This window comes from Triturus cristatus, chromosome 4_1 (genome assembly GCF_964204655.1).
Source record: "Triturus cristatus chromosome 4_1, aTriCri1.1, whole genome shotgun sequence".
NCBI classification, from domain to species: domain Eukaryota; kingdom Metazoa; phylum Chordata; class Amphibia; order Caudata; family Salamandridae; genus Triturus; species Triturus cristatus.
The window spans coordinates 916,196,970-916,219,889 of NC_140585.1; the positions used below are offsets into that span (position 1 = coordinate 916,196,970).

Genomic DNA, 22,920 nt, shown 5'->3' on the forward strand with positions numbered 1-22,920 from the left:
CCTGTGGAGACTATCATCTTAAATGACAATGGATGGCATATGACATCACTGACATATACATGTATGCTATATAGGTGAATGATGTTTCATGAGCTACATTTTATATTTTCCCTCGTATGTTTCTCTACACATGAAAAAATTATATTGATAAGGGAATTTGTAAAGTGCCTGGTTACTCCATTTGGAGTGTCCCCACACTAGGATTTCAGAAATACAAAAGCCCAGAGCCCCAAACGGAGGCCTAGTTTACGTTTGTCTACAATGCCAATGTCTTAAGCTTCTTTCAAAAAACCCGTTCTGAGTGTTCCTGTCTCAGATCAACAGACCACATTTTGTCAGCCAAGAAACTGAACAAACAACCTCCCATACGCACTCTTTCTACCCTAGGAAACACAGTGAGTGCTGCTTCTGCAGATCTAAGACATCTGCTGGTCGAAAGGACTTGATCAAGGGATGAAGATATGAGGGCCTTTCAATCTCAAGATTTTATGACAGAGCATAAAGCTTTGAAGGATACTCTTTGTCTGATTGGAGGTCAATGGAGTTTACTGAGGGCTGAGCCCAAAGAAAAGTATCTAGGGAGGTGTAGCAGCACTCATACTGCAGCATATTGTATCCTTTAAAGCATCCTTAAACTGCCTTGGTGGCCCCAAGATATAGCACATTACAATAGTACAGTCTGGAGATCAATAGGGCCTTGTCTACTGTCTTCCTGGCAGCTTCTGGGAGGAGACCTAAGATCTTGCGTAGCATTTTTAAATGCCAAAGCAAGACTGGCAATCTGGCTGTCAAATGAGAGAATATTATCGAACCAGATACCGAGGTTCTTTACTTTCTGCTTAGGAGCTGGTATTGGCCCCAGAGTGACTGGCCACCATGCGGCGGACTAGATTGTTGGCTGTTTCCCCAGAACCATGATCTCGGTTTTCTCAGCATTCAGCTTGAGGCGGCTGTGGTCCATCCACTCTGCTGATCCAAGCAGACAGGATCTAAAGCTGGTTGTAGAAATTTCTTCATCCTGCGTTAAGGTGATGATCAGCTGTGCACCATTGGCGTATAACACGATTTTGACGCCATAATGCATACCTGTAGTAAATGTGAACCTGTTTTATCCCCTTTCACACAGGATGGGTGCTTGCAATTAGATTTTAAAAGCACCCAATCTCAGTTCGTTCACTCTATGCATTCAATGATTTGTGAGGTTTTAATGACAATGAAGTGGTGGTGTCCTGCTTCATCTGAATTTAAAACAATTATCTATAAAAGACGTATAAGGTAGAGTAGAATCCTGACGTATTTGCGTATGTTTACATTTAAAGTTGAGAGTTTCTGTGATTCAAATAGCTATTTCTTTTGTTTTTTTATGCTGTACAGAGGTTATTGAATTTAATGCGCTGTCATTCCTACTCTAGCATATATGGCAGAAAGGTATCGTATTGTATTGTAACCTTATATCAATTCATAATCACGATGGGGTTGCAAAGCAGACCAATTTGAATTTGGTTTTTGGCCTCATGTTCAAATGTGGTTCAGTGGTTCCGGTGATTCGGCATCGAGATCTCCCCATGGCAAGTCTTGAGCCTCCGAAGAAGTCAACTCTTGGTAAGTCTCATCTTCTTCCCCTTCGCCTGTCCCGTAGTAGAGGTCCTCTTCCTGTTCCTCTCCAGGTTCAGGTGTGTTCGGCGCTTCGAATTCCTCGACGCCCTTTCCTGTTTCGGGTGTAGTCTTCGACGGTATGCTGTAGAATTTTAGCTTTTCGTCGAAGTCTTTCTTGCATTGCAAGATGTTAGCCATTTCGGCCTCGAGCCTCTTTCTTTTCTTCTCCATCTCTGCCGAGTGATTGACTTCGAAGGCCTCGACCTTCCTCTTCGAGGTTGTCGACGTCGAAGTCAAAACCTGTCTCGGGCCTTCGCCGTTCGACATCGAGGCCTCTTTTTCGTGGCTGCTCTTCGGCGCCTTTCCCTTGTCATGGGATTTCGCCGTCTGGTGGTCCTTCTCAGAGGATCCGACGGACTGTTTGTCCCTGGATGCAGTAGTCGACGTCGAGTGCGTCGACAGCCCTGCTCCTTTCTGGTCCTTCTGCTACGTTGTCTTCCTCTCCGCTGGAGAGTCCCAAGTCTCGTAGCGATGGGGACGTCCCCTGCCCCTGCATGTTGTAGTTTGCTCTTCTCTGTCTCTCCCTTACTCTGAGAGTCTTCGGGGTGAACGCTGCACAGGCGTTGCAGTCCTCGCTTCGATGGTCGAGCGGCAGGCAGAGATTGCAAACCGGATGGTGGTCCTTCTGAGCGTACTTGTGGTGGCAGTTTGCACAGAATTTGAATGGAGTCTTGTCCATCACCGCGCCCAGGGAGCCCCCTGTATACGCATTCTCCTTCGAAAAAATGTCGAATTCTTCGAAGTTCTCTGAACTGTAGTCGATTTTCTTCTTACTTGGTCTCCGGTGTCTTCTCCGGTGATCTATTCCGATCTTTTGTCGATTCTTCTCTCCAAAGTTCTTGGAGCTCCTTCCTGTTGATCCAGACCCAACGGCGGAAAAAAGAATCTGAAGATGGCGACCAAAGGTGGGAGCTTCCGGAGGAAGCGCGTCGACGTCACGAAGGATACCAAATGGTGGTATGTCGACGCCCACCTGGGCCACGAAAAAAAAAAAAGAGAAGAAATACTACAATTCCGGACCCAACCACTAGATGGCGGAATAATGCACAGCATAGTGAATCCAGAAAGATTCAGGCTGCAAAACTACATATATGGAGTCAACCCAGGAGCAACAAAGGAGGCACTGCTGATAAACCAGTGTGGAGTGGACCCATAAACAGCTGAGTTCCAACCCTGGAAACACTTTTGAGTTACCAGTGAGTAAACAGTATGGATTCCACCCAAAGGACCAACCATTAATTCAGCCTTCAGTCCAAGAGATGTTTCAGTTCTCAAACGTGTGACGAGAGTAAATACTACATGGATTTCACCGTGACGCGAAAGAGCCTCAGTCCCTATGAAGGTACTGTAAAGTAACCAGTGAATATGCTAAATGAAGTCAACCCAGAAGAGACAAAGTCCCAGACTCACCAGGCAATTTAGAGAAACTGAATTAAGTACTAAATGAAGTGACCAAGAAGCCACAGAGGACTAATCCAGTGGAGGCACTGTAAAGCAGCCAGTGCATGTGCTACATGTGACCCACACAGGAGCAACAATGACCCAGTGAGTGAAGCAATCTGTCCTTACTTTGACAAAACTACTGCTCTTAAAAGAATGATATTTGGGAATACGTAGGGATTCACGGCAGCCATGGCCATGAAGTTATGATATGCCAGAGAGGGACTGGCAGTCAAGAATAAAGACCAGTAGAAACTGACTGACATCAGTGTTATTTGACATGCCACCCTAATGGGGACTCAACAAACAAAGGCAGGACAGGTACTCACTGCCTCACCCAATTTGGGTGCCCATTTGTGTCGCTGTATGTGTCTCCATATATGTGTGTATGTCTGTGTGTCTTTTTATGTGTCTGTCCTTCCTTCTTTTTCTCTCCTGCTGACACTCCTGAGGAGATGATACTAAGCCCTCCTAACAAGAGCCACAGCCATGTCACGTGGAGACTCTGGTTTGGCGACAGTGGCTCAGTCACAGGTATCCACACTTCTTCAAGTTGAGCAGGCAAAGGAGCAAACTGAAACAGGCTAAGGGAAACAGGTTCGTGGACGCATGGGCATGAAGTCACAAACAAGCAGGAAAACGATGACACACAAGAAATCCGCAGGCCATAGCCGGAAGCACCGCAGTGTCCAAGAATGCCTTCAATGATGGCAGGCACAGGCCAGCAGGCTGCACTCCAGCCCATACTAACTTGCTTTGCGTGGCTTGGGCGGAGGCTGGGGTGGGGCTTTCTTGCCCCTGTCGGCTGGCGGGGTACGGATGGCCTGAGGAATTATCTGAATAGGAGGGACACTGGAAGGTGGTGGCACAGGAAGAGCTAAAGGAGGTTAGAAGAAACAAGAAGGAGAGGGAAGTGTGATTCAGGAGAAGCATGGAGTGGTGGATACAGCAACATCACTGCATAAGCATACCAGGCTCACACTGCCACATTTGAATGCACAGTGATTCTTACTTTCACATGCAAGCCAGTGATCACATAAATGCATTCTCACAGCCACATACTTACACATGTACACTGGGCCTACATAAAGCTTGCAGGGGCATTATCCGACAAGCTCATAGAGGTACATACACCCAGGCTCAAGGAGTCACATGCAGCCAAGCTCACAAAGTCTCCTGAACCCAGGCCTACGGAGGCACGCGCACCCATGATCAGGGAGGCACATGCTCCCAAACTTGCTGAGTTACAGACAACCAACACATGGTGAAACATGAACCCAATGTCACAGAGACACCTGCGTCCAGGACCCTACAGGCACATGCACACATACACACCTCTAAAAGGTGTAGTGAATTATACCTCACTGGACGAGGCCGTGGTTACATTTGGCTCACATTTGGATGAAAGAAGCCCCTTTTCCAATCCTATTTCTAATAATCAATAGCTATTGATTTCTATTAATCAATGGCTGAGGAGAATATAAAAAAGTACATAAAGACTTGTTACCGAGGAAGGCGGCTTATTTGAATAAATTGAGAAGCTCATATTATTGCTTCAAAGCACCCTTGGATCATCGATGTGTATTCCTCGCTGGAGGATCCCTATGTCAATCTCACCCGGGAGAGGGAGGGGTAATTGCATATTCTCTGCTGGAGTCCCTTGGTTCCAAGGAAGAATACCTTGCTCTTTTCAGAGTAGAAACTGTTCAGCACCCTCTACCTTAGGAGGGCTCAGCTGCTGCAATTTGTAATTGAGCGGCAAATTTCTGTAAATGTGATTTTGCGTGCTTTATGTTTTTTTATTTACTGATTCAAGTTGGGTGTCCACCATCTTGGAATGGTAAACTAAAAAACAAACACAATGGTCACTGTATTATAATGTATGCAAGCACATGCATGCTGACACATGCCGAGTATACATCATCACTTTGGGTCTCCTTAGCATAGTGACGCATATTGACGCATACTTAGGCATACGTGATGACACATTTTTTTATACGTGTATGAAAGAAGGGGTGGACCCTATAACGCCCAGCTAGAACGGGTCAATATTAGAATTTAAGGAGAAAAGGAACTAGCTGTTCATTTACTGTCAATCACTAAAAAGACAGGGAAAATTTCTCAATATTTCCAATTATTTAATCATTTCATTATTTTAAATATTTTTGTTATATCCACAAAAGATGTTTTTCAGCATATAATGACAAGTATATATACAAATCTATACTGCTACCAGTCATAAGCAGTAATCAACACAAGGTGCCCAAAGACTATAGTTCAGGGCCACCATCCAACGGGGATTTATTTATAGGTAACCTGATTGAAACAAATTCCTTCGGTAGCAGTGTAGATTTGTATATACTTGTCATTATATGCTGATGTTGTAAGTCATTCCATGTTTTTTCTGTGCAATGTGTATTTTTGTCTTAATTCATTTGTTTTTAATTGGGTATAAAGTATAGGCTTTGTAAATAATGAGCAGTGTGTAATGTTGCTCCTTATCCAGCAGCAAAACATTTTTTTATAAAGCATCATGCTTCTTTATTTTTCCAATATCTATTATAATTATTAGAGCATTGACAAGAGGAATTTGCCTCTGCCATTGGAATAAATCAGCTGCAAAGCCAAAAGCTCACCACTTGTTTTTAAAAGGTGCAACCTGTTGGTTTTGCCAATGCTTGTTGAAGGTTGCAATTAGAATCCGAATTCTTGCCATTTTCCTCAAAAAAATTCAAGGTATGTCTTTGTTGTTATGAGAGAAAAATAGATGATCGGCTGTTTTTGAAAAGTCATCGAGTTGTGATGCATTTGGTACCAAAAGAGATAGAACCCTAAAACTGCATCTTGGAAAGATGGTTAATGATACAATTGTGATCAGTTTTGTACACAATGCCAGTGAGGGAAAGCCTATAAGTAGGTTTGAGGGTGAGACTCAGGGGTGGCTCCTCCACTAAGGCAGAGGACGCCGCCCCAATGCTCTCAGAGCAGTAAAAAAAAGGAAAAAAGGAAATGATAATATTTTTTATAGCTGCGGGGACTGGTTAGGGCGGGTGGGGCTGGTGTCACAGGGGAGGAGTGGTGGCACACTCCAAGGGCCCAAAACTGTTTGGCCGGCTGTCTTAGGCCAGCCAAACAGTCATGCGCACTTTGCATGTTCCCCACCACGAAGGAGAGACGGCGGCCGTCAAAAGGTGAGTGTTTTTTATTTGATTTTTTCTTTTTACCCCCTCCCTCCATACTCCCCCCCTGCCCCGACACCCCTGTCCCTGCCAGCCGTCACTAGTGAGGCTGCCATCTTTCTGTAACCCGGGAACTCCACAGTGCAAGGAATGTTTCCCGATCTGAGATACTCACATGATCAATACACAAACAAACAAACAGCATTTGTATAACGCAACACTGTCACTCCTAGGGGTATCTGGGCGCTGTGTCTCCATCGAAGAGCCAGGTCTTGAGGTCCAACTCATGACTGAGGTCTCTCTCAGAGAAGAGACCAGTTTACACCCAAACACACCCATAATTGTATCCAGCAAGGCTCAGAGAGGCCATCACTTTGCACATGCACACCTAATGCACCGTATACCATAATACACCATAAGGCACGTTTCACCTCTACACACCAACAGACACGGTCCGCAGCGAGGGTGCAGGATGCTGTTAGTTACAGAGTTTGTAATGAGGGAAGGTGAACAAGGAGCGAGGATTGTACACGTGGGTGACCAAACTACACAAAACATTGGTCCAGGAGACTCCGAGGAAGACTCTGGGATCTTCAGCCATTCCAGAGTCTCCTACCTCCAGCTGCACCCGGATTATATTATCACTGGGAGACTGGATCCTCCAGTGGCTTACTGAAGGGCCACACAGCTGTGCTTCAAGGCAGGTGAGGAGGATGGGTGCTTAGCAGTATGGAGGTGCAGAAAGAGAGATTCAGATAGAATAGAAACTGAGAAGTAAAAACGAAAGAGAAGAATAAAGAGCAACAGCAAAGACTGAGAAAAATAGAATGGGCAGCGATGAGCTAATTTTCATGTTTTCTTAGTTTTCCTTATTCTTTGTCGAATATGCTGGAGAAATACTTTTATATAGGTATATGTGAAAGAAAGAAGGAAGGAGAACAAAAACTGAAAAACAAAGAACGAAGGAGAAAGAAAGGAATGCAGAGAATGAAAAAAGAACATAGGAGAAAACGAGAAGAATAGACCAAGAGAGGGGAGAAATGATTAAAAAAAGAATGAAACAGACTCCACAAAGGGCAGATACACAAGAGCGAAGAATAATTAATGTGGTTGAAGAATGAGATATGGTGTAAAACTGCATTCAAACCATGTAAACGGAGGAAAAGGGCTTTCGGTAGAGATAGTAGCAACAGTGAGAAGCTCAAGGAGAGGAAAAAAAGATAGAAAGAAGAGGGGGTGGGATAGAGGAATGGAAAGATAGAACGCACGACTGAGGCGGCGGCCAGAAGAGGCGTAAGGAAAAGGAGAAAAGCACATAAGTGAGAGATATCATGAGCAAAAGAGTAAAATAGAGAGTAGGGAAGAGGTAGAGAGTGAGAACAGGATGACAAAGAGAGGCATGAAGAAAACAAGAAACGAAGTAGAGTTGTGATGTAAAAGGGAGACAATTGAATCCAAGAAGAGAGAGAGAAGAGTTAGGTGAGGTAAAAGGAGATAAATGGAAGAAAATAACAAGAAGAGGGTTGAGGGGTGATAAAGGGAAGGACAATGAAGAGAATCATACAAAGAGGTCTAATAACAGCGAAGGAAAGTAATGGAGAGAAATAGGAGCAAGGCAAAATGACTCACAGAGAGATGAGCAGATGGGGAGCGAAGAAAGGTAAATTGAAGGCAGAGAGAAGAGAGGGGGAAGGAAGAGCGGTGAAGTGTGGATAGAGACAGTGAGAACAGACAGAAGAGTGGCCCTGTCTTACACTGAGAGCGACAGAGAGGCGGGGAGACAGGCCAATGACAAAGAGTTACAAGAAATGGCAAAGGGAGAGCGATGGGCAAAAAATGGGTCTCACCTTCTGAGACATTGACGGTGAAGGGGCTTTTGGGAATCTGGGCTCCAGCAAACGTGACATAGACCATGTGGGCCCCCTCCAGCACTGGCTTGTAGGTGCAGCGGTATATGTTGTCCCCCTTGTCCTCCAGAATCACCTCCACGGTGTCTCTGCGGCCCTGGGGGTCCACGATTACCACCCCCACGTCTCCTGTGCCTGCACCTGGGAGACAAGAAACAAGACACAGAAGAAGAAGCATATGGGCATCAATAGCAAGGAATGTTTTGGGTGCCACGGTGCAAAAAAGCATGGGTTCAGTTCCACTGTCCGCTGAGGCCAGCAGGGCTGGATGTCGATCCCTGCTTTCTGCATTACCAACCAAACTCTGCTAGTCATAGCATAGTACTTACTGGGGAGCAGACATACTGCAGTGTAGAAGTGATACCCAGGAGCCAATCAGAGTGCGGCAGAGACACCTAGTGGTTGGTATGATAGCACATTGCCTTAGCACAGAAATATTGTTCAACGTGACTCCTAGGTCCTCATTATGAATGGCCTGTAAAAATTCATGTTATTTCCTTTCCCCAGATATTCCACTACTGGCGTCCTGGTAATATTGGATGGTGGAAAAGAACAGAGATTATGAGTTTTTTGGGGGGGTAACATGCAGAAATCTGACTTACAATGCCGATTTCTGCGTGTTGTCCCTGCGGCAGGTGACATTTCTGGGTGGGATACAATTGAGTAGCAGCATTCCCGCAAACGTATCATTCTGATGGGCCCCTTAACTCCCATTACCAGGCCCATTGAAATGAAGGTCCACTCATAACGAGGGCCCTAGTGTACAGGTCCATTGCCGCTGTCCTTGACGAGTTGACAGATATGAGCATGGCATTGGCTTTCTATCCATTCCAAGGCACTGCACCATGTCTATGAGCCGCACTGGTCTCAGTGCTATCAGTGTCTGCAGGGAAGCGGTTGCACCATTAACTAATCGTGGTCTGACATTGATTGGGGAAGAGATCCTGAGGCAGTGGCACTTAATGTTGACTCAAAGTATAGAGCAGACTAAACTCCTGGAAGGGCCTCTTCGCTTGTCTCCAGGGGGTGAATCTAGATCCTACACTTGCACAGAAATCCATAACAATGGACATTGTGCCAGGGTGTAGAACTGGAAGTCTTCTTTGCCAGCTCAGACCTATCTAGGACAAGAGGGTAATAATATTACGCTAGCAGCTTGGGCACATGTGAGGAGCCCTTGGAAGCCAGGGCTCGGCTGTTGGTAGTCTCAGAAAGGCAACTAGTTTGAGACGTGAATCCCTTTTTGTGACTAATATGTCTTGTTCTGTTGGGCGCAAGTCTACAGTGATGGGTGTAACACATCCTATTTGCCTAGACCTATGAAATGGGATAGTTACATACATATAATATGACTCAGGTTGGGGATCAGCGCTACGGTTGTTGAAAGGACACCTGAAGTGGGCTCGCTGGATTCCTGCAGAATATAGTCAAGCAATTACCATCCTCACCTGCTGTGTGGATGTCAAAGTAAGTGGGCTTGTTGGCTACATTGCCCACAGGTTCCAGGCCAGGTCCCCTCGCCGTCACTTTATTGGCATCTCCCAGGCCCATGCCCACGTTGACATTGAAGGGGCTCTTATCGATGTCCTGGCCAGCAAACAGCACCGTGACCTGAAAGGCAAAGCTTGGTATGAGATCCCTCGGGAGTGATATTAAGCACATTGTTCTAAAAGTTGTAAAGGATATAGTGAGGTCTATTTGGTGTCCATCAGTCTGAGTCAATATTGATTGAATGAGCACGAAGCGCTCTTGTTTGGTGTTGTGTATTTAAAGTCTTGTTCTAAGTGAAAGTCAACAGAAGAACCCTGATGAGCGACACTTTAGTGCGTTGGCAGGACACAATGCATTGGAAATTGTGGGAACTTTAGCTATCATTGTCACTAGATCAAATCATTTTTTTCCAGAAGGTTATGGCTACAAACTTAGTTGCTGTTAAAGAGAGGTTGTAAAATACTTTCCCACCATCCCAAAGATAGCACCCATCAGAATACAGATGTCCTTCCAAAAATAGGGCAGAGAAAAACTTTTGAAGTCAGTGGCCACTTGCAGCACTGATGACTGAAAAAAGGTAGCCTTCAGTTTTTAAAAGCAGATTACAAGCACTGATGTTGTGAAACACAATAATAATATCAGATGAATGACCTCGGAGCAGTCACACTTCCATTAAGGTTTGTATAGCTGGGCATAATTTGGAGATATTTTGGAACTAAAGTACACGTCTATGAACTGTACCTGTAAATAAAAAGCAACACCAAAGAGCAAGAATATTTAGTCATTTTAAGAATCAATAGGTGACAGATTCAGAGGTGTACTGTAGTTATTAGCACATGGCACTTACCAGAGCAGAGGCAATAGCAAACAAATGCAAAAGACCTGAAGATGGCCCCCAGATGCCCCCCAGTTGTTCACAGCAAGGTAGTCTACTTGTTGGTGGCCAATCAAGAAAGGGGTCAATCATACCATGAATTCAGTAAGACAAGAGCAGGTGTGGATATAGATGCAATGGTTGCAATGATTTACAAATGACCCATTGGACTCCTATCCACAAAAGAGCTTTTATTGACTCTCTTTGTATAGTAGACAGGTGGCTTTTTCGTCACACCCCTAATTTTCTCAAATCAAGTCTGACCGCTTACACCACAGTTAGGACAATAAAATCTAAACAATTCCATTTTCTTCCGTTTCCTCGTTTTTAAAAATCCTCAGTGAGTGGGAGACCTTCTTCGTCGCTTGCCGCTCGATTCTGGACTCAGCTTCCTCTTGAGTTTAGGCAGATCCATGCGCATTTGTCCTTTCGTGAAAGTAGAAAACCTATCTCTTTAGTTCTTCATTCCTACCTTCATTTATCAGCTTTCAGCGTTATGAGACCTTCGGGTATTTGTGCGCTCAATAAATTCTCTATTTCATAACATAACAACAATATTGTATGAGAAGAACAGCACATTGCCCATCATCAAGCATACCCTGATGTCTATTTTTAACTTCTGTATGTGTTCCTGGTGTTCTACAAAGAGAGTAAGATTTGAGGTGTGCGGGAAGAGACTGAGGGGTGATGCCCATGGTCATGGAGAACCATCTACATCCTTACCTTGTGCAGCCCAGCGACTTTTGGCACGTAGGTCACCGAGTACGTCCTGTTCTTGTCGTTGTTGGGGACCACCTTGGCCTGGAAGACAAGAAAGGGCAGAAGAGAAGTCAGCAGAGTCACGAAGTCAGCAGGAGGACCCGATGTCTCGCTCTATAGTCTTTGGATTGGGCACCACCTCCGTTCGAGAATGGGTCTTCATCTACCATGCTCCGCACTCTGCCAGTGTCCCAGTAGCAGAGCATATGGCGCCCTCCGGCCGACGAAACCTGTCTCTGAGTCTACCTTCTGCAGCCAGTTGTGAGATGGGGCCTGCAGTAGAAGGACTCCCAAGAACGTTGGATACATGCCAGTGGTGACCAAACACAGTTATGAGGGCTGCTGTCAAGCCAGGTTTTTAGAATTATCATAGACTATTCAATTGTTTCTAATTCAGTTTTACTTTTGGAAAAATGTACTTTATATGTCTATCCAGAAACCTGGCATGGGCACGGACCTCGAGGGTGGCTGTTCGATGCCCTGCTCTACGCTGTACTACAAAATATCATATGTGCATGAATCAGTGGCATTGTACAGCATATGGAGGCTCGCCTGTTCTGCCATCACTGCAGCCAGACTCTCTAGTCTCCCTGATACTCCAGCATTACTCTCAAACATTAACTGAAGTCTCACTCATTCCCCTCAGTCTCACTCACTTTATATTGCTAGCCCCACTCAACCCTACAGATGCACTTCAACAATGCAAGGGAGTCTCACACATCCCCATTGCCAGCTCTCATATCCTCTAATAGGGTCTTACCCTTGACCCCACAAGCCACAAAGAATGCTAAGAGACTTTTAGTCATTCCCGGAACTGCTCCACGTCAGCAGTGATGGAGAGTGGGCACTCGTGTGTTTTGTTTGAAAGGTGTTTCTGGGTTCATGTACACTCTTGTGCCCATCTTTCCCATCACTCTGTTGGCACCAGCACACACAGGCCACTTTTATTTCTAGTGCAGGGTTGTAGGCCCATAGAGACATACTGCTTGTGCATTCACAATGCCAAAATCACATTTCCCTATCACCCTGTAGGCTACTGAGGTTTAACCTTAGGCTTTCCCTCTCCGCCTCACTGATCCTAATTATGCTTTATTTTATATGGCTCTATGTGGCCTCACAAGCACCTGGCTCTTTAAACTCTCACAGTAGATCCTTGATGTCAGGCACTCCTTTGCATCTTTGGGAATCTGGGGAGTTTAAGATGACGGTGAGCATCTACCTCACACTCTTTCAGTCCCTGGCCCCTTGTATCTGCCTCAAAGTCGATGCAGCACAATCAGAACTGGACATGAGTGGGAACTCACGGCAAAAGAGTTCTCGCAATGATTCTTTTGCTAGAAACAAGTTTCCCCTTACTTGTTTGTACCCATCTAAGAGTGTGTCTAGGAATGCCTATTTTATCAGATAAGGGGTTTGAAAAGTAAAGGTATTGCCATGTCACAGATTGAAAACGTAATGCATATATTCAAGATGATTGATGTGTTGGCAGGCCACTGACTATCTGATATTTAGTTTGCACTTGTATTTGCGCCCCCTACAACACCTACCTCTCTGCTGCCAACGTCCCCAGATGGTGAGTTCCCAAACTAAATAATGTTTTATTTCCAGCACTGAGTGAGATCCTATAGGCAAGCATCAGAGATCAGAGGGAAAGGGACATATGTTTAACTATACCAAGAGACTTTCCAACAGGACACTGACTCAGAATGAATGGTCTGGCTTGCCTGAAGTATGACGGAATCTGCCTCAGACACATGCCAGTGGCTTTTAGATGCATCGGCCTATTGGGAAAACTCAAAGTTACCAAACAGGCCAATCTGTTTATGGTGGTTGCCTCAGAGCTTAATTTAAGCCCACGGTTTCCGGAGCTCGACAACAGCACTTTATCGTCAGCACCGGTACTTATGACAGTCTGCCACATGGTGGCACTGTTTCTCCGATTTAGAGATGAGCACACCAAAAGTTCTTTATTAATTTAATGTACATTAAACTGACTAAAACCTTCCACCCAAGCCATCCTTATAGTTTAGGGACCTAGAATAGTCTGAATTGTCCCACATGTGGGGGTGTGAGGGTTACTAGTTGTGGTGGTACAGTCATTGGCAGTGCTGGCAGGGACAATCAGTGGTCCAAGCAGTAGTGGCCCGCTGACAAGGGCCCCTGCACTTATTTTTTATTTTATTTTTACAAATTAAGCACTTGTTTCCTCTTCATAGGCAGGTATCACTTTGCACCTACGGAGGATGTCCTGTTTGTGAAGATCAAAGTTCAAATTAAAGTACAGAGTGTCAGAAGGCATACTAACCCATTTATGGTTGTGGGGCAGATGGTCCCAGGCTCATGAATCCCACACATTGCCTTTTGGTATGGCACAAGCAGTCTCTTGTTAATAAAGCTATGAACCTGTGCCTCTGTGCATTTTAGAACAAACATCTGATTCCTAAACCTTTCCTGGTGACACGAAAAAGGATGGAAATGAGGATTTGCAGAGAGAATAAATTATCAATTTCTGCAAGGATTGAGGGGGCTTTCTTAAAAATAGGGAACAATCAACTCACAATGCATTAGCGCCACTTATATAGCACACACAACACAATTAATTGATGCTTAATGCTATTAATACCCAAATCAATGTTATCCCTTTCATTAACTGAGTTATCCCTTCTAGGCCTCGAATCTGTGATTTGGAGATCTGATGATTGATGGACGAAAGGAAGCTATGCCTGTTCCTATTGTTTATGTTTATATGTTTATGTTTAGATGTTTGTATAGTGCTCGAATGCCGAGGCGTCTTGGCGCTGTGAGTGTGGTGACAGGGAAGCACGATATAGCACGGCCTATGTAGCTGAAGGTTAGATTGAAGCCTCATAGCTAGAGGCAGCTTATTCCAAAGTTTGGCCGCACAGTGTGTAATTGCTCGGCCTCCCCAACTTTCTCGTCTTATCTTTGTCACTTTGAAAAGACATTGAGTAGCCGATCTAAGGGTACGTGACGGAACATATGGTACACATTTTTTTTGAAGATCATGAGTAGCACCTCCGTAAATTGCCTTATGCACAAGTGTTAGAGATTTAAACTCTTCCTGGAGCTATTGAATTAAACGCCAGCCAACAGAGCTCCATACCTCCTCTCTGTGTCCCTCTGGGTCTTCGATGAACACCAACACTTCACCCAGGCCGGCCAGAATGGTCTCCACTGTGAAATGCGCCGGCTTCAGAACAATGTTGCCGTGGGGCTCAATACCTGTGTCAAGGAAAGAGCCAGACAAAAGGTTAGTGTGGATGGTTGACATGGAACAACACAACAACAGGACCTGTGAGCTGAAAGAGAACATTGTGGACAGACACCAAGTCCACCGAAACGCAAATAGCTTGACCCGTGGAGAGAACTGCACTTGGTCAAGCCGTAAGATTGAGTTAGCAAACTAATGTGACCCTTAGCAGGTCTATGGCATTGTGCCAAAGGCCTAACATATATATATTGTGAATGTTAAACTCCTATGCTAAGCTGAAGCCTGACATATGTAGGCATCGTAAATCAGACAAAAAAGCACACTGGGTCATACTGTCGCACTGTGCAAAACTCCAAGCTATAATGTCCCTAAAGTCAGTTACATCAATAAAGGTATATCCATGCCAGCTCTACCCCGGAGAGAAAAGTATTGAATGATCTAAAGAAATATATGTCCAAAGACAATACAAAAATTATACTTGCACAGGCAATAACTTATTATTGTTAGTATTCATCTAGCAACCACGCCTGAACAAACCATGACACTGCTGTTAATAGTCATTGGTCTAATATTGTGTCTGTCTCTAGAAAGAAACAACCGGGAAAGGGCAATTCAATGTCAAGCAGTGCAAAAATACCTTGGCGGGAGAGAGTGGGCATCATATTGTGCATTTAGAAAATACAAAAGCAGCAATTCGCTTCCTTTGGATCTTTGAAGGTTACTCAGTGTGAGGAGGGAGAGTGAGGGGAAGAGGGACATGGAGTGGAAGAGGTAACGTTGAGGAAGGAGAAGAGAGAAAGCTGATCATGGGTAATGCATTGTGTGAGTGGAACGCGCAATCTGAAGTTAGCTCCGGGTAAAGACCTAAGGGTCTTAAATAAATTAAGAAAACATCATGCGCTGCTAAACCAGTATGAATGCCTTGGCGGAAGATACGACCAACCACATGTTAATTGCTTGGATCTTGATTCAGAGGACGCAGTTTGCCCCAAACAGCTGGGCCCAAATTTATGAGCTGATTCCAATGATCAAATCATCCACAACATAAGTTCCTGCTTTTGTTTAAAATTCACAATTCCTCAATGATGTGTAGTCCAAACCTTTGCTATATATATGAGCGACATATACAAATTTGAATGAAAATTGGTTCCTTGCCAGATCTTATACACTTGTCCAGCATCTTCTGTTACTTTGATCATACAGGAGTATTGTGATGTCCCATACCCATTCCAGCTGCAGCCTTGAACCCCTCACCCTCCTCTGCAGTACTCACCTGGTCCGTATGCTTTGGCTTTTTTGGGGTGAAGTTGCTTGGATCTGAGGGGAGCTCCAGGCTTCAGTTTGGCTTTTGGAAATTGTGACAGGTAGGTCATGACAGAATGCTCATCTACGTTGGGATCCACAATCTCCTCTGGTGCAATAACCTGTAACACAATAAACACGGGTGAGGAGCTACTCGGCAAGGCAGCACTATATGTCTGTGACACCACTTGAAAGACACAGCTGTCAGGGTTGGGCAATCACAGTCGCTTCAGAGAGAGATAGAGACATTTAAAGTTGGTGAATAAATGTTTCTCCTAAAATGTATTGCAGGTGGGTGCAAGTTCTAATGGATTGTGTAGCGATTGATGGATAAGCCTGTCTTTGGATGTGTGGGTGAAAGAGAACTGAATCCTAAAAAAGTATCTGTTGAGCATTTCATTTGGGTTTCAACACTGGCCTCTTGGGACCTGTCATGAACAGAGGCTCTAACAGTGACAACAAACTAGAAAAATATCACCACTCCCAGTGAAATGGATGTGGATTAAAAGTCTTCGATGGTGGACTTGCAAAGATGCCTAGGTGGTGGGGCAGTGACCCAGATGAGGGTATTAAGATGCTGTCTACAGAAATATTCATGTGTCGACATATTGGAATACTCTGGTCTGAGAAACTAGCATGTTAGTGCAAAGAAATACTTTTCTATTTGGCCCTCCTTGTCTACATGCACACATCTGTTTCTTCTGCTGGGTTGTACTGCTCTTGTGTCTGTAACTGTTTGACATGCACAGTTAGACCACGACTACAATTTCCTTCCTAAACGCATTTCCTTAGGAAAAACATGCATCTCTCCATTCCTATGCGCATTAAAGCAGGAAAATGGTCAAATGACCTGTTATTGTTTCTATATGAAGGGAAATGTTTTGCTGTATTTTTACTTTAAGAATAATTTTACAAGAGGTTATTATTTTTTTTATAGAATTTCACTATATATAGAAACCAGAGTTGTATTCGGTCTTAAATTATATATACATTATGGACACAGTTCGCAAAGGTAAATATATCTGTGTATATTTATTTACTCACTTACAGATCTTCTCCTAAACCTAGGTGGAACGCTCCACTTTCTTGCCATTCACCATTTCTGAGTGAAGATTCACACCTAGGTGTAGACTTATATGTCTCCATCCCATCAAATAGGGGAGCGAGCCTCCTACATCATACTTTACAAGTGTCAAGTTACATCTAGTAAACTTTCACCTAATGATGGAGATCAGAGTGGAGATGAGAAGGTATAGGGAAATGTAATAAAGGTCATTATTTTTGTAAATATACATATATATTTTAATGTATATATTAAATGTAAATCAATTTAAAATATTTATTGTACACTTGGTACAAATTAAATGTTGCAGCACATTTACTCATTAATTAAATTAAATGTGTATTCATAATTAAAATAATGCAAATATATCCATTTCACTTATAAATATATTCATTTAAAGCAATAATTTTGATGGAATTACCATGCTTAGAATTTTTATGTTTATGTAATTTCAGTAAACTTGCTTATAAGTTATGTGTTTCTTTAATTTAAATGCTTGCAACTTTTTCAAAAAGGAGTTTAAAAGTGTAATTTCATTTTTATTTAGGTTTATTATTAAATATTGTTTGGATGTAAAAAATAATCTATTAATTTATTTATTTCTTTATTTGTATAGCGCGGCTAACAACCTGGGGCCTCAATAAGTATACATTAGTTTTGATTGAATATATAAAATATATTATATCAAAATTAATTGATTTGAATTAACATTAGTTCCTTTGCGGTATTAATTCCCTGCCTCCGTTGCTTTAGATGGGAATGAGTTGCAATGCTAGTGGTTGTCCATGTAGGGTACTTGATTTACTCAAGGCTGGCCTAGAGTACATTTACGCCTGTTTTGACAATTTTTGGACTGTGGTTACTTTGGAAGTGTATTTTGTGAATTGCAATGGTCTTACTCATTAGTTGGTGTGTGTTTTGTATTTACGTATCCCTCATAAACACCTCCTTACATTCCCCTTACCCCACTCGTTTTGCAGTAATTATTCCACATTTTACCACCATTTCCCTGTGCACAAGGATAATCTGCCAATGATGTGGAGATCTCCACACAGAAAAGTTAGGAGTGGTAGAGGTCACCGGCCATAGGTTTGTAAAGTGCATTCTGTAGTATGTGGCTAGTACTACTGTACTACTGATTCTACTTGATACCGACTCTATGGTTTCGCTATTTATGCTACATTCTTTAAAGAAGTCCTTGTAGTTTATTACTTTGTATCTGACAATAGTAACTATTTTAACCTTCAAAAATGTTATAATGTGACAATCACAAAGGTCAACCTTTTTTTTTTTAAAATCTCAGCTACTGCGCATCATCTCTCACCCAAGTATACCAATTATCTTTAAATTTCTACCCATGTGTGCAACTGTTTGAATACCAACTCCTAGTTTTAAACTTCCACATATTTTATAACTTTGCATCTTACAACCCAGTTTTTTTTCACACTTAATAATGATTGCAATCAAGGTTAACATGAGAGACTAGTATATATATATTTTATGCTATGTATAGCTTTATTCAGGATAGGAGAATATAGGCAAAGCATAATTTCCAACATCAATTCCAGAGGTGAGAAAAGTGGGTTTTTTTTCATTTTTACACAAACTATTCCTCTAACTATTACCCATGGAATAAAGCTAACTTTTCTGATTTCTTCCTTTGGTTTGGAAATGTTTACTACTCTGCTGGACCCAGAGCCCCCTTGCAGAGAAAGTCACTTGCTGCTATGCTACAGAGTGTTGTGTTTACAACAGGGGTCACATTCACCCAACATCTTGACACTCTGTGGGGCATTCAATGCTGCCGTGGCATCTGTTATGCCAGCCCATCTAGCACCCAAGAGACAACTGCGCCCACCCAGTCGTACCTGTGGCACTCCCAGCCAGTCATCGGCTTGCTGCATGGCTTCCCGGGCGTTCTCCACGGGCTGGGCAGGGTCCCAGGTCTCCCAGTCAGGACACAGACCTGCAGGCGGCAAGAGAGGAAGACAGTGATTGAAGGAAGGTGGAAGTGACTTGCAGACCCATGCATGCAGTACACCGCTCGTCCTACAGGGGGCATGAGGCCACTGAGCACACGCACTCGCACTGTCTCCATTCATCGTCCCATGTCATGAGGCCCCTTAGCACATGCACCTGTCATAACTCCATGTATGTGTCCATGCCATGAGACTCCTGAACACACGCATCTGCAATAACTCCATGTATGTGTCCATGTCGTGAGACCCTCGGACAATTTGTTCTCTCGGCCAACATCCGACACATCACCCAGAGGCCATTGATCCACATTATTCCATATGTCCGTATTACCTTTTCCTCAATCAATCCACACCTGTTCTTCTGTGGCGCTCTTTAGGGCTCTCTGCCCAGGCTGCAATGCTCTTTCTGAGGCTGATCATTCATCGGCTGCAGGACAGGCCTACCTCTAGGCCAGGGAGGAAAATCATATCTTTGTTTTTCTTCTAAGCTACTTCAGAATAACGCAAACTAATACAAGGAGGGCCGGGGCTTCACAGATGAGTCGCCAAGGTGAGGACAGATCCTCCCCCGTACGGGGAAGACCCACCTTGGCACAGCAGTCCTCTTTGCCCTAGATAGTGTAGGTCATGATTGGCTATCACAGCTCTTTCTTTTCTAGTCCACCTCCAGCGTTTTGCGCTCTAGTTTACCCTTCAAAGGAAGCCCTCTGAGGAATCAGGAGACACAGCTAAAGCTCACTTATGGAATGATGTGGTCAGATGTTCTCTGCATTCGGTAGTGCCCGAGGCAGCTCTGTTAAACATTTTGGTGTTTTGGAAAGTAAATGAATATTATAATCCAGTCAAGACCGTACCAGACGCGTGATCCTTGTCCTCAGATGATTCAATGAGAATAAATGTACATTTTGTCTGATTAACCTCAGGTGGTCGAAGCGGAACGCCTAGTAGCCGCCACCTGGGAGGCTGTGGACTGATTGGAGTTGTACACCGATCCAAGACATCTCACTTCCTTTTCCATGAATGCGCTCATTCCATTTATAGATACATTGCTCCACAATAGAGAGCTTGTAGTGCTCGAAATCTCTGAGCGTGTTAGAGTTAAACTGTGCAACCACCTGCTTATCAGAGTCCACGCAAAGGTGGCTAATGGCACCCAGCCGGTCCTTGGACGCTGTCCAGGTAGATATTTGACAGCTATTGAGGCAAGTCTGAAGATGCCCCAAAGAACATCTGAGTACAATCCGTGCATGAAGAGAATTTAAAGTCCTTGGCCTAGATGGTAGACCCTGGAAGCATACGCAGATGTTAAACAATAGAAGGCTTAAGGTTAGACTTGGATCAATCATTCACAGCAACAGGGTCACTTCCTGGATCCCACGTTACAAGAAAGAAGCAATCACCCTGGATGCCACTGATTAATCGGAGCTCGTCAACAACCACTTTGTGCTTTTAGATATCAAATAATATGGATAAGTCCAGCAAAATGAAGGTGGTGTGGGTACTTTGGCCTGATGCCACCAGTGGAGGTGGAAATTACACCGTAACAGTAACAATTGGGGTCTACTGCCCCCCGTGATGAAATATCGGATTCTTGGACTTCTACTGAATTGCTATGGGACCTGGAACTGGTCCCCAATATAACTTTCTGGCTGGAGCTGAAACCTATCCCACCCAGAAGGAAATGTGCCACCAACACAACTTTTGTATATTGAAGATTTCTACAGAGCAGCTGCAAATGTGTCTACCGACTGGACCCAGGTGACAGCACAATGAAGGGATTCCATTAAATGGATTCTGTGTCATTTTCAGACCACCCACCTTTATTTATTGTGATGTTAGTCTAAGTGGTGAAAGAATGTTTGCTTGTCCATGTGTAAGCAACCCTGTTCTTCTAAATAACTCCATTGACATAATATAAGCATACAATATTTGTACACATACAAAAAATCACTTTTGCTTATGATCTGAAACATTAACAGAGTGTTTCGTGACTGTTTTATGCACTATCCTCAGATACTCCCAAAACATTCTACACGCATACATATTCACGCTGCACGTGACAGGGAAATCAGTGCTTTCAAAATAAAGTGTCCATCTGAAAAAAACGCCTCAATTACAGAACAAACCATTTCTTTCTGATTTACTGAAAGAAGTACAGACAATGTTTTGGTTTACAGTGATAATTTGATACAATCTTCTTCAGAACATTATCTATTGAACATTAAGATACATGTTGGTCTCTTTTTGCTGTAATCAGTCTGCTGTGAAGAGCCCCCCTCTCCCACCCCTCATTGGCGATTCTTTCCTGTTACATTTTGAGAAAATCAAAAAAATTAAGAACTGGAAAAATTGAGGTATGATCAGGGATCAAAAATGGAATCACATAGTCATTGTTCAACAATTCCCCTCCCATTCCTTATTGTCTGGTCACTGGTTAGTTAGGCGATGGCAGTGTTCTTCGTGTTTAAATTTGACCCCTTGATTTCCTGAACACCTGTTATGTTTTTTCTTGCCCCTATATTTATAATGACACTAACAGTTGAGGTTGGAAAATGGCTTGGTAAGTTGTTTTTTCATATTTAGCTTATATTTTCTGAGAAATACGTCTTGTTAAAGAAATGGTATAGGAGGTATCCGTACATAGATAGCGCAGTGAATTTATGAGGCAAAGCACTCGTGTGTGGTATGGTTTTCAACTGCATACCCCGGTGTAGGGCTCAATACTTTCAAACCCCATTTTCACCAATTCTGTCACATGAGTAAGCTGTACGCCATAACAGAGATGCCAACACATTCTCCAATCCTTCACCTGATCCCAGTGTTATCAGGGACATCAGATGCAATGGTGTTTCCGGGACCCAGCATCTAGCAGGTGGTGAGAAGCAGTGGGTAGCAGATATCCTTAGTGGGTCTGCCTTCAAGGCACTATTCAAGCATCTGTTCTTTTCCTTGGTGGGAGAAACAGTAGAGAAACATTGCTCCTTCCACTAGGTAAGGAGGACCAATCAAGAAACCGGTTCTTTCCCCAATATTGATAATAATCTATGCTTTGCTCTGATTGGTACAATTATTCACCCATCATCCATTGACTCCTATGGCGTCCTAATCAGACTCAGGGAGGTGATTCAAAGATGCTTTATGCGCATTGCTACAGTTGAATTTTGCTTTCATTAGGATTGTATGACTGTTGGCAGAAGATAATTTGATGTGGCAAAGGCCCTAGTGTTTTATCATTCACTGGGACACTGCTCCCTGCCTTTCAGCTTGAAGCAGATGTTTACAGTAAGACCTTTTAAAGGAACCATTGAGAACCTTGCACATTACAAGTATGCCTTGCATTGGATGCTCTCTATTTTCCACCCTTTAAAGGTAACTCAATGTAATATTCTATTTTTATTGTAATGTATTGATTACTGCAGGACATCTTGGACAACAGTGGGTGGCAAAGCATCGCTGAGGCTTCATCATGTAGAGATGAGGACATTAAAGGGACCGGACAAGGAGCGGATGCCAGACTACCCATGCACTGAGGTTACATGAGGCTCTTGTCGGTCTCCCTGACCCTGAATATTGTTGGCTGTGGGACAATCAGTCTGACTGCTTAATGTAAAGGAAACGCGATGGTGTCTATATGTGAGTTCTCCTTAGCGGTGGGGCGAGAGCTTGAGGAAACAAAAAAGAGCGGCCCGCGTAGACTATCTGGAGACCTGGAATGGCTCGATGATCATCGGACTTTGTTCTGTTTAAACAACCAGGCCCAGAAAGGAATGAAGTGAAACAGGAATGGCGTGTGGCGGCTATGAGCTCACCACTGGCCCGAGATCATAGATGCTTTGAGATTTGGCAGCCTACATTTGGTTGCAACTGCTCTCTCGTTGCAGGACCGTTAGGATTGCTACATCACAGCTTTTGAAAAATGCACTTGCCCATGACGGATAAAAATTGGTCACTGGGCAACAGTAAGAGCAATTGTGGCTGCCCCTGGGCACAGACTGATCTCTACAGAGTATGTGACTAAACAGAATTTTTTTGCATGGG

The 22,920-nt window shown here is 43.7% G+C and overlaps 1 protein-coding gene across 5 annotated transcripts in view; it reads right to left on the reverse strand.

Annotated features, from left to right (window-relative positions):
* FLNC (filamin C) overlaps positions 1-22,920 on the reverse strand; it is a 206,718-nt gene that overhangs the window by 110,256 nt on the left and 73,542 nt on the right. For 3 of the 5 annotated variants that reach the window (XM_085653708.1, XM_085653712.1, XM_085653707.1), the window contains exons 3-9: positions 18,772-18,869; positions 15,812-15,962; positions 14,431-14,549; positions 11,271-11,348; positions 9,631-9,793; positions 8,123-8,323; positions 3,848-3,973 (exon numbers count right to left, since the gene is read on the reverse strand). In XM_085653708.1, the coding sequence (XP_085509834.1) occupies positions 3,848-3,973; positions 8,123-8,323; positions 9,631-9,793; positions 11,271-11,348; positions 14,431-14,549; positions 15,812-15,962; positions 18,772-18,869 (936 nt within the window). The remainder of the gene's footprint in view (positions 1-3,847; positions 3,974-8,122; positions 8,324-9,630; positions 9,794-11,270; positions 11,349-14,430; positions 14,550-15,811; positions 15,963-18,771; positions 18,870-22,920) is intronic. The other 2 variants (XM_085653710.1, XM_085653709.1) reach the window with 1 other exon arrangement.